At 32.4% G+C, this 16,719-nt stretch overlaps 1 protein-coding gene across 1 annotated transcript; it reads left to right on the plus strand.

The window, feature by feature from the left end:
• Positions 1–711: 711 nt before the first annotated feature.
• LOC132747322 (uncharacterized) lies at positions 712–1,893 on the plus strand. Its single transcript, XM_060736672.1, has one exon. It carries the CDS (start codon positions 712–714, stop codon positions 1,891–1,893), a length of 1,182 nt encoding a protein of 393 aa, XP_060592655.1.
• The last annotated feature ends 14,826 nt before the right edge of the window (positions 1,894–16,719 follow it).

The raw sequence follows: 16,719 nt of genomic DNA on the forward strand, positions 1-16,719 counted from the left end.
AAGTGTTTTCAGTACAATAATTTTGGAACTTGCACAATACCTAAATGTCAATAAACTGTCATACCTGCTTAAGGTGTCAAGGCATGCACGCCATTGATTAACGTGCCGTCAGCATTCAGCGGTTTACCGTTGCAAAGCAGCGCGTTTTCCGTTGCAAAGGTTCCATAACCCTGTTAATTTTTTCGGGTGGCCCTAATCGTCCAGTCAGGACACCCATATCTGGTGTTCATTTCAGGAGCCAGTTATCACCCAAGACACATTATACCGGGAAACCAAGGCCCTGGAAGGTTTATGGGACCTAGGCAAAAACCCCAATCAACGTTAATAATTTAAAGCACGAACTTGCAAAATTCCTAATCAGTCTGATGCTCGTTTTTCTTCTAAATGTTTTCAATATGGTTTTTAAATTGTATTATACAGGTCCAGGATTCCTATATTCTCAACAAACTTAACTTCAGTTAAACATGATCAGACGATGCTAAAACTTAAACTTCAACGAATATCGCAAACTTGGTAGAATCACTGGTCCATTTACGTTACCTCCTTTACCTAATCTTAGGATAAATCCTGTTGGTCTCGTCTCCAAAGCGGACCGGTGTGGATTTCGTCTGATTACAAATTTGTCATTTCCGGCTGGTATCAGCGTGAATGATTACATTGACTCAGATTATAAGCAGGTGAACATATTCTTCGTTTGATAATGCTGTAAATATGGTTCAAAAACTTGGAAAATGTGCATTTATGGCGAAAGCCGATATTTCGTCAGCATTTAATTTGTGCCCAATTTGGCCAGGTGATTTTGATTTGCTAGGCATTAAATCAGATGAAGGGTATTGGATACAAAAAACATTACCAATGGGAGCGTCTTGTTCCTGTTTCATTTTCGAAAAATTTTCAACTTTTATTGAGTGGTTGGCCAAAAAAGAAGCAAAGTCTGATTATTATGATCATCTTTTAGATGATTTCATTATAATGCATAATTCGTTCGATAACTGTCAGTTTCTCATGTTAAATTTTTTAGAAGTATGTGCACGCCTTAATGTTCCATTAAGCAAAGACAAATGGGAGGGTCCAGTAAAAATTATTACGTATTTGGGTCTGGAGATTGACGCGTGCGAACAAATGATACGCGTACCGCAGGAAAAAATTGATAAAGCAAAATTGGCATCATTATCTTTGATTGAAAGTAAAAAGGTTACGCTGCAACAGCTGCAAGCGCTTACCGGTTTGTTAAACTTTTTAGCTAAAGCGTTACCGTCTGGGAGAGCATTTATTCGCAGGTTCTATGATAGAATGTCGAAAGTGAAAAAATCATTTCACTTTGTTAGGGTCTCTAAGGATATGAGAGACGACGCTTATACTTGGTTACAATTTCTTGAAGAGTTTAACGGTACACGAATATTTAATGAGTCCGAATGGTTTGAAAATGGCGTTCTTGAGTTATATACGGACGCTGCTGGAAACAAAAATATGGGATGCGGTTGTTATTTCAATGGCTCATGGTCTGTATTTAAATGGCCCCAAACCTGGGAGGAAAACATATTTAAAGACATTACATATTTAGAACTTATTCCAATCCTTCTAGCGTTACATATCTGGGGTCGGTTGCTAGAAAGGAAAAAGATAATATTAAGGACTGATAACGCTGCCCTTGTTGATATTCTGAATAAAAAATCATCAAGGAACAAGAATGTCATGGTACTCATACGTTCTCTCAAGAGAAATATTCAAGTAAAAGCAAAGCACGTTCATGGTAAACGTAACAAAATTTGTGACTCTATTAGTCGTTTTCAGTGGCAAAGACTTCACAGACTTCTGCCGGACTCCGCGTCAAGGACGCCATGCTTGATCCCGGACTCTTTCCTTCAGACATTGCGCTTGAACGTGAAGTAGATAGGCTTATATATGCATCTTTGGCAGACAGCACTCACAAGTCTTACCATTCAGCCGTATCGGCAATTGAAGCTTTTTGCATAAATCTTGGTTTAAAACACATTTGGCCACCAAACGTTGACGTAATATGTCAATATGTAGCATTCATGTCTTTAAGACAATTTTCGTACTCACATGTGAATATTCACTTATCGGCTATTAGTTATATCAACAAAATAAGTGGTTCTGTTTACAATACAAAACAATTTATCGTAAGAAAAATGGTCGAAGGTTTGCGACGAGTTAAGAGAAAAAAACGATACAAGAGACCCAGTCACACACGATATCCTTGAGAAAATCATTCAAGCATTACCATTAATTTGTAGGTCTAAGTTTGAGTCACTATTATTTGCAGCAGCATATTCATTAGCATTTATAGCGCTGCTCTGAGTAAGTGAGTTTACTCTCCCAGGCAAGAGATAAAAAAATCTGGTGCTTCAGTTCGAGGATGTAACAATCTCGGATACTTGTTTACGGTTGATAATAAAATCCTCAAAAACTGATCAAAGGTGTAATGGTTGTTCTATCGTTATTCCAATAGATCCCCAGAATAGATTCTGTGTAAAGCATATAAGGTCATATATATATTACCGTCAAACTTATGGGGGTCCACTGTTCTGTCATTTTGATGGTTCCCCATTAACCAGTTTTCAGTTCAATGCAGTATTAAGAAAGACTTTCAGTTTTATCGGTCTTGGTACAAAGACTCTCAAGTCACATTCCTTCAGGATTGGCGGGGCCTCAAAAATGTTCAAAGACGGGTGTTCAATCAATGAAATCAAAATAAGAGGTAGATGGCGTTCAGGTGCTTATAAAACATATATCCGCTAATCCATGCTGTCGCGAATGCTTTGTAAATTCTGATTTATGATGTGTTATATCAGTGTGGGTTTTATTTTGAATTTTTTTTTTAATTATCCCACCATTCTTATTTACTGATTCACATATGTATAAAAATGTTTAAATTGAATACAATTATCAAAAACGTATATGTATATATATATATATTATATACATTAACTGAAACAATGATAAATATAGATATAAGATTTATGTTATGTATATACGTTGGTACATGATGTTTACCAAGTTTGTTCGTTTATTTGTTCGTGTCTAAAGGATCTGCCAAATGACCATGTTATGGTCCGGCGATCTGTTTTAAGTTTAATTTGCAATAACAGTGATGTCCAGCAGTTTTGGCTTCGTTACCAAGTAAATTTCGCAATTTTTAAAATCTGGATGGAATATGATTGCATTTTTTAGCTATTAATTACTTACTTCTGTTCCCGATATGATATTTAAAGTATAGGCAAGATTTTAGACCAATTCATTGTTATCCAATTTGGAAGCAACCCTTTAGTCGGTTAGTTTATTATCAAATTTAATAATACTGATATAACATGGATACAACCGTTTTCTCACAGTAGTTAAGACCCCAAAATAACAAAATTATTTACTAGTTATTCATCCTTCAGCTTTACAGCTCAAGGGAATTCATCTATAACAATGGTGTGATTTCAGGTAACACATATAACAACATATTTCATGTATGGGTGTGTGGTTCGTTGCGGGTCACTGGGGCATCGAATCGGGCCTCGGATCGCCCTGACGGACAAAACATTGGGATGGAGAATTTAGGGGTGAAGGTTACATGGTTAGGTATGAGCGGGATGAGGGTACACCATTTAAAGGAAACGATAAGTTACCATCTTCAGTTTAATCCGAAGCCTGATATGCTGACCATTCATTGTGGGGGAAATGACATAAGGTGCTAAGATAGACCCGGCCTAGAACTCAGTTGGAAACTTAAAAAATGTATTGTTGACGGTTATGACGACTACGACCTTAACGGTGACATTGAAAGTATCCAACAAAAGTTGCCAAATTGTAGAATGATATACTAGTATTCACAAATTTTACCACGTTTAACATGGAGTTACTATGCAAATCATCGGGAAATAGCCAATCGAATTAGAAAAAGGCTGGTGCAACAGTTGTTTTGGAGCTTATACTGTTAAGAAAGGTGGGGGTTACATTAAATATCCAAACATATCCGAAGACACTAGGTTTTTTTCTGACACGCACGCACCTTAGCTCTTTAGGTTATGACACCATGCTAAATACAATTGGGTCAGCCAATATATTCATTCAAATGTTTAGGAAATTCTACATATCCTGTTTCATAATAAGTGCATAACATAGCACATATGTTGTTTTCTTTGTGTTACAAACTATATCATATGTACGACTTCTTTGTGCGAACATTTGTCATGGCTGGAATTCATCCTATACCGCTTTGGCGGAAGGGTCGGTATAGACCCTTTTTGGCATTTTATAGCATGAATTCCAGATTTTTTGCTGCCGTAATCGGAGCGAAAACGCAAAATATACTACATAAAGATAATAAATATTCATTAGCATTTCAAATTTTCATCTTTGAATATGATACTCAGCTATGACAATGTTTTCGCCAAAAACTTAATAAAATAAATTTAGTAAAATTTTAATCGGTGTTGAGTCTTTTGTCGATGGGTAAATTTATTCAGGTTAATAACCTATATTATTAACCTCATTACACATCGCAAAGATCAGATACATGTACAAATATGGTATACATGAAGCGGAGGGATACATTAGGTACTACTTTTCTTAGAAAAGCGCAGCACCGATCGTTATTCTTTCTTTGCAATCTGGAAGCCAACGAAGAAGGTAGTTGTACTGACGCTATGTTTAAAAACTTAACGTTTAAATCTTTTTACATAATTAAAATGCTTTTAGCCCACCCTCCCACCTCAGATAGTTTTTTCGCTGTCCGTTTTTGTTGTATTATTTCAGGAAGAGACTAGCAGACGATCGTCATAGCGAGTATATAGGCGGAAGGGAGACCAGTCCAGCACGTGTGCAATGATACATATTTCAAATGGACTACGAGAAGATACTTAAAACTCTTTAAAAGTGTTCAAAGACTCTAAGTTTGCTACAGTCACCTGGGCAAATAGCTTTTTAAGTCTGCCGCGTTTTCAAGTTGTTGCTATCAGTGTAACTTGTTGCATTTTTATAGCATGAATTCCAGATTTTTGCTGCCGTAATCGGAGCGAAAACGCAAAATAGACTACATAAAGATAATAAATATTCATTAGCATTTCAAAGTTTCATCTTTGAATATGATACTCAGCTATGACAATGTTTTCGCCAAAAACGTAATAAAATAAATTTAGTAAAATTTTAATCGGTGTTGAGTCTTTGTCGATCGGTAATTAAAGTTCCTATTTCCGCACTATATTACTTAGGTTTCCGATGCTTAATTTACAAAAACAGCCTGCTAATCAGGTGCGTGCTATTCCTGGCTGGTGAAAAAATAAAACAGCACGCATAATACATTATACGGCTGCGAAATGATTTAATTTTAATGTTTTGTAAAAATTTGTTTAAAACACCTCTCACATAAAATGTTTATATTGTGAAATGTATATGTTTGCATGGGCTGGTGACCTTGAAGTCAATAAAATGTTTGTTTGTTTATGTTTGTTTTTTTTTGTTTTATGTATTTTAAATAAAATACGTTTACTTTGTAATAACTTTAAGTATAGGTTAAAGTTTATTAGTACGTATTTACAAAAATAAATTGGTCAGGCTAATAAGTTTTAACCGGCTTAGTGTTTTAAATTATTTTCGATTTACTAGACTGATTAGCAGTTTGCCGATTTACCAAAGTAAATATGTTACGATTCATTTGAAATACTGCGATCCTATTGGACAAAAAATAATTTCAAACACTAAAGTGATATAGAGGATATTGAATGAGTGAAGGTTTAATACCGAATCATTAAACGAGCTGAATAGAATTATATTATGCGAGCCTTTGGTGAGCATGATGTTGATTTACTCATCGAGTTCAATAAAATTAGTATTGAATCTACACAAGTATGCTATTCTATTTATCACATATATAAAATAAGAACGCGCGGTTAACTGTTAAAATGAGTAATTCTTCAATGCCGCGCAGATAGTGTAACGTTAACATTAGCGCGTTTTAACGCTATGTTTATATATAAAGCAAATAACGTCACGTCAAAGTTTTACACTACACTGTAGTGTAATATCGTTTTTTATTAAATAGAGGATATTTGTTTGTTTTGAATGTAAGATTGAAATATATTTCACTGAGTGAACACCAGATGCAATATTTTCACGAGTGGCGTTTTCACGAGTGGCGTAGCCACGAGTGAAAATAGAATAGCTGGTGTTCACGAATGAAATATATTTTAATCTTATATGTAAAACAAATAAATTTTCTCTTTTTTTCATGCCTTTTAAGTGATTAAAAGTATTTTTATTGATTTTGCTGCGTTTTGGGCGTTCTTTTGGGATTCCCTTTTCTCTCTTTAAGTTTATCTTTACTTATTCTGCTGTACAAATGTTGATTTGTCGCAATGTTTGCCTTGTTATTTTTATTACGCATATGCGAAAGAAGTTTTAATAGTCTTTAAGGTTTAACAAGACTGAATTAAGTCTTCAAAAACTTGCACAATATGCATTTGTTTCATGACATTAAATGTAGAGCAAATAAAAAATTAATTCTAAAGGAGTACCATCATAATTTTAATAGTCTATTATCAAAATGCTATTTTGTGAACTTTAGATAAAATTGACTGACTGATAAATTTGCATTGGGTGGCCCCCATGACATCATTTTGACGGAAACAAGTCTACAGTGACATATCAGGAGACATTCTGGTGTCTTAAAAAAACTCAAACAGATAATGCTTACTCTTTCCATCATATTTTCATCTACAAAAACATTTTTTAAAGGCCAATTATGCCACAGAAATACTTTGATTTAGATTTCTCAAAATCTTTTTATTTTTTATGCCCTGTTATAGTTTCCAAAGTACACATTGGAAATTTACCTCAACCATCTTTTGTTTCCTTTGCTTTTTGTCATAGAATATAGTTATAGTGTGGAAGTATTTTGTATGGAAGTCAGAATTCTAATTTTTTCACATTTTGCTACTTCTATGACAAATCATTTTTCACTCATCGCTACTTTCTTCGGTTGATATCCATCTGTAATAGGATGGGTATTTACGGTAACCTTAGTTAACAGTTAATCTTTATAAGTTATGAGTTACTATCTTTCATACTTATTGCATGGTATATACAATATTATTGTATCAATCAATCAAATAGTTACAGTGAATACTGAATGGTTTAAATAAGCTGACTTTGGCAATGTTAGCGAGCTTAGGTACTGTACCTACTCTGGTCGGTACTACAAGGCTTAGCCTTGATACATTAAACTGGACTTAGTCCTAAACATAAACGTTTACGTTTATTATAATCGACCACATATAAAATATATCATAAATATAATCTTAATTAAATAATAAGTAGAGTTATTCTTAATATAAAACTAAATATCATTTGATTAGTATACTAATATATAATATTGTTAGGGCTATTCATATATTAAAAGCATTGATTGGAATTGTATTTACTAGTTGTTGTTGTTTAGTCCATTATCCTTGAGACACTTATATAAGTCTACTGAGCCCTGAGAATTAACTCAAGTTATAATTTGCGATCGTTTGGTCTCCGTATATAGCATTGATTCTCATTAGAACCTGGCCTAACGTGCTATAAAACCATTATCTGTAAAAAATATTTAAAAAAACTCATGATTACCCTTGCTTTTTTAACAGGTAAAACAATGATTTTTTCTGAGGCATAATGTGTCTATAATAATGTTATAAAGAATAGTCCGAGCATAATTACATGTACACAGCTATACAGTAAACGTACACACCAATAGAACAGAATAAAACTATAAATATCATTTTAGAGTAGCGTTACTCTCATAAAAAACGGTATTGGAGTGTATCTTATTTTATTCTGACTTTGATGAATAAGACAATTAGACATAACGATTATTTCAACATACAAAATTCAGACGAGAGCCGAAGAATACTGTTTAAGGTCAATACAATTACACTTCTAGACTAGTATCTGTATATTTGAATATATTCTGTACATGCTCACTTTCAAATATTTTACATCACACAATTTAATTTATAGATTCTAAGATATAGTCGGTTTATACAATTTGAAAATGCCGTATTAAACTAAATACATGACAGTTCGTAAGCTATATCTGTCCACTCGTACACGATTCAGCAGTTATATTCTAAATGTAGTCTCATATACTACATATAATGACTTACAACTAGCAATTGTCTCATGCATTCATGCTATTCCCTGAAGATATAACAAGTGTAAAATGATGAAAATAAATGACTTTTAATAAATGACATCTTCACTCGCAAAACAATAAATTAAAATATATTCATTGCAAGATAAATAATTTAATGGACATTGCACTAACGCTTTAACAACGCATAACCTTAAACTCAGTTGTTGTCCTTTTTTCTTCGTCTTTTACACATGACGTTTATATATGCTAACTGCAAAATATAAGAAATCTCAAACTTTCGCCAGCATAGTTACTGGTAGTTATAAAGCCGAGAGAAAATGATAGAAAAAAAGCTGGACATGTTATTGCATCGATTAAAGTGTAAAGTATCACAAGAAGTCATAAAAACTTCAAACTTCAACATTAGACGAACATCTGTCAGAAAACAGGCTTATATAAAAGTACAACTGTAAATATAATGTGAATCACTTTGTTCTACATAATAAAAGTTATCGTTTAACAAACTAATGGTTTAAAGCTATTTACAATGTGACGATAATTAAGTATTTAAATTCTTAGTACTACTGGAAGTAGTAAGTACAAACTATTGAAAAGAACAATGTAAAAACTGAACATTAAACGTTACAAAATAATTATACGTGACAATTATAAAACGCATTGTGAAGAAATATTTTTTCTGATATTGTTGAGTATCTAAAACGTTGACTTCTGAAATTCCTGTAGCTATTAGAATAAGCTTTTTTAACAAACAGAAACTTTGGAATGTAACTCCAAATAACGTATATTTAACGAAAACTGAATAAAAAATCAGAAAATTTTGCAGTTGTTGTTATATCATTTGGGCATTCAGACAATATATCACAAAGGGCATTTGTTTACAACTAATAATAATTTTTTAGTCTGTCAGAAATTATGATAAAATATACACATTTATGTTCAGAGTGAAAAGTTTAAATTGTTTTTCTTACGAAAGGTGATTATATGCGTTTTAGTTTTTGATGAAATGATACCAGTTACAAAATATATCATGTTGCGTTACTTAATTTTTTATTGTTGATTACAAACGATGTGCTTCAAATAAGCAGGGAGGGAAACAATTTAAAATTACATAAAAGGATTTATAATTAGATGACTGTACGGTGTCAAGTGCTTTATGTTTTATTTTTTTATAATTTATGACCTTTTTTCTCGTCAATCCGAACCCTCAACCTGTCATGTTAACCTTTAGATACTTGAAATTAATTTATTATTATCATCTTTCACAGCTTATTTTAAGATGATTTTGTGCTGAATTTAACCTGATGTTTACAAGTCAGTTGAAATGATTTCAACTGCAACATGGACAGTAGCCTGTTGTTTAGTCTTTAAACAGAGAAATATATTTATTTATTGAATATGTTTTAAATAGAAATTTGTAGTTTCAATCTGTATACTCAACCGCTGTGTTGTGAATCAAGGTGAGGTTAAGATAAGCCAGTACTTGCCACAAAATTGTACTAAATACCGATAGTGATATTTCAACTTCTTGAATTCTCGGGTTCATCTTCACGAATTCACTATTTCAACCTCAAGAATTCACGATTTTAACATACAGAATTCACGATTACAACTTCATGAATTCACGATTTCAATTTCATGAATTCAGGATTTAAGCTTCGTGAATTCACGATTTCAAATTGACGAATTCACGATTTCCGTGTCATGAATTCACGATTTCAACTTAATGTAAGTTTGAATATAGAAATCAACTCCAGATTCAATTTAAAAATGTAATTATTTAACAAATTCACGATTTCAACTTCATGAATTCACGATTTCAATTTCATGAGTTCACGATTTCAGCTTCATGAATTCACGATTTCAACTTAACGAATTGGCGATTTCAACGTCATGAATTCAATTTCATGAAGGTGAATCTTGAATTCGTAAAATTGAAATCGAGAGGTTCAAAACATGAATTCATGAAGTTGAATTCATGAAATTAAAATTCATGACTTTGAAATCGCGAATTCATGAAGTTGACATTGTGAATTCGTGAATTCTGTATGTTGAAAACTTGAATTCATGAAATAAAAAAAAAAATGTGAATTACGAAGATGAAATCGGGAATTCATGAATTTAAAATGTCCCCACTGGTCTTCCATATAATTGATATTACACGCTTCAAATTTTAATAGAATTAAAGTTCCTATTTCCGCACTATATAACTAAGGTTTCCTATGTTTAATTAACAAACTGCCAGCCAATCAGGTGCGTGCTATTCCTGGCTGGTGAAAAAAAAAGTACGCATTATACAATGAGTCATACGGCTCCGGAATAATTTAATTTGTTATTGTATTTTGTCTTTTAAATATAATACGTTAAATTGGTAATGACTTTAAAGTGATATAGAGAATATTGAATGAGTGAAGGTTTGATACCGAATTTATTAAACGAGCTGAATAAAATCATATTATGCGAGCCTCTGGCGACGATGATATTGATTTATTTATCGCGTTCAATAAATTTAGTATTGAATCTACACAAATATGCTATTCTATTTATCACATATATTAAATAAGAACGGTTAACTGTTAAAAAGATTAAGTTTTCAATGACGCGCATATAGTGTAACGCTTACATTAGCACGCTGACTTTATGTTTATATATAAAGCAAATTTCGTTATTACACTAGTGTAATATCGTTTTTATTTAATGGCTTTATTACACTTCTGCATATAAATCCTTGTCTATCATGAAGATTATCAAACATTTCTCAATGAGATTTTTAAAAAATGTACCAAATTCAGTGTTATTGAAAGAGAAATAATTTTGTGTACTGAAACAAAAATATGAACATATCTTTTATTACAATCTTTTCATTTGTTCATATTAGTAAGCGGAGATATGTACAGAACAATTTCTGTAACATAAAAAAAAACATTAACACTGAAATATGTAAAATGTTTCAGCACATCATCACACAAGAAACACCACGTCATATGTAACATATCTAGGGCATGTAAACAAATCTTTAAAGAGCATATCTAAAAGCATGTACAGTAACTAAAGTGTTATTTGCCTTTCTATAGATTGGTAAGTAGTTGTCTGTGGTGATACGTTTTCCTTCAAATCACTGATGCTTTAGTTTGTATGGATTTTTATCAAATTATAATATTTTATACTATATTCGACATTTGAAAAATAAACACTACAACTGAATTAATGAATAAAATGTATCAGACATCGTGGCAAGATAAACAGTTTTACGAAGAAATGCATACTAAATGAAATAAATAATAAAAAAACTGATCTTAAAAATTCATTTTTAAAAATGCATCACGTGATTAAAAGTGATTAACAGTACATGTAATTAATGTTTTTTTTAATCATTATGCTTAATTATCTGTTTATGTTACAGTGGACATGAAATGACAAAGAACGCCTACAATAATGTGAAGAATGTAATACTTGAATACTTTTAAATATAAATTCATTGCCTTCACTATATAGCAGCAATTAATCATCTTTTTATATTATGTCACATAGTTATGATGGGTTGACTTAGAGTGACTTCCCTTGAATTGAGTTGTTTATTTTTTGCACGGAAGAGAAGTGAAAGAAAATACTGAAAACGAAGACTTTCTCGTCGACAGATACTTTCTAAAATTGGCAGACAGAAATAGGTGCGGTGTATGCAAGCTGTGCAACAGTCATTATTTGAATTATGTGATTTGAATTTGTTTCTTGACATTGATAAACCTTGTATATATACTACATAGTGGTCATCTACCCGTGACGCTTTTTTCTACACAAATCCACGTCCGATTTGTCATTGAGGCCCGTCATGGGTGTTACAATTGATATATGGAGAGGGCGTATAGGATGTTTTAGTCAACCTTGTAAGACCAGGAATAGAACTCAACATTTAACTTTAAATAAAGGCTATGTCTGCTTGAGCATTCGCATTGCCCTTTTCCTGCTTCTCACTTTGATTGGTGGTATTGAGCCAAATCCCGGCCCCGGTCCCGGTACGAGGAGGGGTAGTATTTCAAATGCACGCAGTGCTGTAACTAGATCAGGTGGGAGAATCGCAGAAAATCCAAGAGGCCAACAGGAACGTGAAAATGATTCATTCTCAAATACACAGTCAACTAGTTTGAATAATTCTCAATCTACTCTTAATACGTGGTTTCCTACTGTAACACCGGCGAGTCCAATCAATAACTCTGATGCAGCGTCTCGTTCAACTGGAGCAACAAGTAATTCAACCAACAGTCCTGTGCGAAATACACCTGTAAATGACACTATGCCCATGTCTATTTTGTTAGATATACAAGCTCATGTTCGCGGTTTAGACAGGAAATTTGACACTCTTGAGCAGTCCATTAATGACTTAAAATCAGAGAATTTTAAACTACGTGAGCAAAATGTAAAACTGACGGGCAAAGTAGATAAATTAGCAACTCTTGTTAACGAGCTAGAAATCTCAAATAATTCTCTAAACGAAAAACACGAACAGCTTGAAAGTCAGTCTAGGCGCCAAAACCTTATATTTTATGATATAAAAGAATCGCATAAAGAAACATGGGAACAATCCGAGCAGGTAGTACGTGACTATATTCGTGGTGAGCTTAGTATGAACGAATCCGATATAAGAATAGAAAGAGCACATCGTTTATACAGCAAAAATAAGCCTCGCCCACTTATTGTTAAGTTCTCTTTCTACAAAGACAAGGAAACTGTGTTGAAGAAGTATCGCGAAATCACCAAGGCAGCGCGTAATCAGCGTAACCATGACGACAACATTAGTGACCCAGGGTCAGAGCGGCACAATGATGTTTCTTCTTCCGGTTCAAATGTTAGGATCAGTGAGGACTTCCCGAAACGAGTTAGAAATATACGTGCCCTTTTAATACCTTTTCTAAAAGAGTCTATTAGCAAGGGTGAAAATGCGTTTTTACGATATGACAAACTCGTCATAAATCATCGTGTTTATTCGTACGACAGTGAGAAAGAATGTCCGGTTCCGGTTACAAGATAGGATATCGGCAAGGTCCCAAGTACCAACAATGACAACTGTCTTCAGTCTTTACAAAACTCTAATGTTATTTTCCATGAAACAAACTTTGGGCATCACTTCCGCAATGAAAATGACAATTCTATTAATATTGATTTAAAGATGTGTTCCTGGAATATTGAAGGATTAAAAAAATATTATAATGATATTAGCTTTCAGTCATACTGTTCACGCTTTGATATATTAAGTTTTTGTGAAACTTGGGGTGCTTCAAATGATGAATTCGAAAACTTTTTACCTGGATATACAAACTTTAACTTTTGTAGAAGAAAGAAGAATACAGCTGTACGTGGTTCCGGAGGCGTGACGGTTTTTGTTAAAGACTGGTTGATCAAACGTGGGTCTATAAAACGTGTATTTGATAATATTACTGAATGTGTAGTGCTATTAATTAGTGCTGAATCTATGATTTATGTGAATGATATTATTCTTATATTTACATATGTATCTCCAGAATACTCGTCTATTTATTCGATTGAAGATAATAATGGTATTGAAATTTTGAATACAAGTATTAGTCAGATTAAATGTAAATATCCCGATGCAGAATTATTTTTGGCGGGAGATTTAAATTCACGTATAAAAAACTTCAATGACTTTGTGTTAGATGATAATCTATTGTTTATATTTGGTGATGATGTACCATACCCAGAAGATGATTTTAATATGCCTAGATCATCTAAAGATACAGAGTTTAATCGTTTTGGATTATCACTTATTGAATTATGTTGTACTTATGGTATACATGTTTTTAATGGAAGATTTTTTGATGATATTCCTGGTAACTATACTTGTTTAGCAAATAATGGAGCCAGTGTTGTAGATTATATGGCAGCTACTACTAGTTTGTTTAAATATGTAACATGTTTTAAAGTTGATAATAATGACGAGTCTGTACATTTTCCTATTATTTGCCATTTTTCATTCCCTTCTATAGGTAGTCAAAATCAGTATAATTTTGAAAATGGTGAGAATATGTCACCATGGCTGAAGTATAAGTGGAAACCAGAATTCAAAGAAAATTTTATAAATAAACTTACGCCCAAGTTTCAACAATTTGATGAAATACGTATTAATTCACAGAATAGAACTTTATCCTCGTTTCTTCCAGACTTTTTAGATATCTTAAAAGTTTCTGCAGATGATATGAAATGTAAACACCACAAAAACGTATCATCTCAACCATTATGGTGGGATAACCAATGTCAAATTCTAAAAAGAGATAAAACCCGTTTTCTTAGACAGTTCCGGGTTTCAAACGAAAGAGATGATTTAATAAAATATAAAACGTCCAAAAACAAATTTAAAGCACTTTGTAAAAATAAACAGTATTTCCACTGCAAAGCTAAACGGAAGCTGTTGGTTGATTCCAGGAAAAATGCAAAACAATTCTGGAATATTCTTAAAAAAGGTAATAGTAAAGAAAATGTAGATTCTTTAATAACATGTAATGAATGGTATGATTATTTTAAATTACTCTTGAATCCTGTAACTGGGGAAAATAGTTCAATCAATGAGCAGCCCGTGGTCAATGTGAATCGTGATTACTTAAATTGTGAAGAAATTAACGTTCCTATATCTGATCTAGAAATAATGCAAAGTATAGACCATTTACGTGCTAACCGGTCGCCTGGACCTGATGGTGTCTGCTTAGAACTGTACAAACATTCTATTCATATAATTTTACCATTTTTGAATGCTCTTTTTAATGAAATTTTTGAAAACGGAAACTTTCCAGAAGACTGGAGTCAAAGTATTATCACTCCAATACATAAGAAAGGTTCTAAATCAGATCCAAATAATTATCGAGGTATTTCTTTAATAGATTCCTTATGTAAAATATTTGTTAATATATTAACTATTCGTCTTACTAAATGGTGTGATAACTATAATGTAATTGATGAGTCTCAGGCTGGATTTAGGAAAGGCTATTCAACAATTGATAATATTTTTACTCTTATGTCTTTGATCCAGAAGTACTTATCGAAGAAACGCGGTAGATTTTATTGTATATACATAGATTTTGCCAAAGCTTTTGACAGTATTCAGCATCAAAAATTATGGGACGCTTTTTCAAGAAATAAGATCAATGGAAAATTTCTAATGATAATAAAATCTATGTATGCAAAACTTAAATCATGTGTTAAAGTTGATGACAAACTTACAAGCTTCTTCTCATGTAATACCGGAACAAGGCAGGGCTGTGTTGGAAGTCCGATAATTTTTTCACTTTTCATAAATGATCTAGTTACTTTTCTGCATGAAAAATGTAATAGAGGTATTTTTGTATCCAATGATATTGAAGAGTTAATTGCTCTTATGTTTGCTGATGATGTGTCTAGCTTTTCTGACACCGTTATAAATCTACAGCAGCAAATAAATTATATTGAAGATTATTGTAAATCTGTTAAGATGAAGATAAACTTAAGTAAAACGAAAATAATTGTTTTTAGAAATGGCGGTGTTTTGAAACAAACTGAAAAATGGTTGTTTAATAATGAACCTATTGAAGTTGTTCCATGTTACAAATATTTAGGTGTATTTTTCACACCAAAGTTAGTATGGACCAAAACACAAGAGATGCTTGCACTACAAGGACTAAAAGCTTCTGCTTGTATATTCAATTTTCAAAGACAATTTGGTCACATTGATCCTATTGATATGTTCAAAATTTTTGATTCAATGGTAAAACCTATACTGTGTTATGCGTCAGAAATCTGGGGTTATAATTATGTTGATAAGATTGAATCTGTACAAGTTAAATTCTGTAAACAATATTGTAACTTGTCACAAAATACAACAAGCTATTTTGCTCTTGGTGAATGTGGAAGATTACCTCTCTGTACTATCTATATGACAAATTGTGTTAAATACTGGTTAAAACTGACACGTATGGGAGATCATAGGTACCCAAAACATTGTTATTTGATGTTAAAACGACTACACGAATCTGGACGGAAAACATGGGCTGGCAACATTAAAGAAATGCTTTTTCAATTTGGTTTTGGATACGTATGGATCTCTCATGATGTCGGTGATGACTTAAATTTCATTAATATGTTTAAGCAACGCTTATTTGATTGTTATTCACAAAACTGTCATAATGCTGTTGATTCTTCTCCTAAAGCATTACATTACAAGTACTTTAAGACTTTACTTAATGTTGAACGATATTTAAGTTTAGATTTAGCATATAAGTATAGAAGAGCTTTTTCTAATTTTCGCTGTTCATGTCATAATCTTATGATAGAGAAAGGTAGACATATTGGAATAGATAGAGATTTAAGATATTGCTTTCATTGCCTAAAGACAAACATTTATGTTATTGAGGATGAATATCATTTATTCTTTGAATGTTCACTATATAACAATATCAGAGCTGTCTATTTTAAAGATACATGGTTACATCATCATTCCCACCATTTATTTTATTCTCTCATGTCATCAACAATAATAAATGAAGTAATATCTATTGCTAAATATATATATTATGCCATGAATGTAAGAAAGGAAGAGC

The sequence above is a fragment of the Ruditapes philippinarum genome, unplaced genomic scaffold, assembly GCF_026571515.1.
Source record: "Ruditapes philippinarum isolate M1 unplaced genomic scaffold, ASM2657151v2 ctg3269_1_1_1_1, whole genome shotgun sequence".
NCBI lineage: Eukaryota > Metazoa > Mollusca > Bivalvia > Venerida > Veneridae > Ruditapes > Ruditapes philippinarum.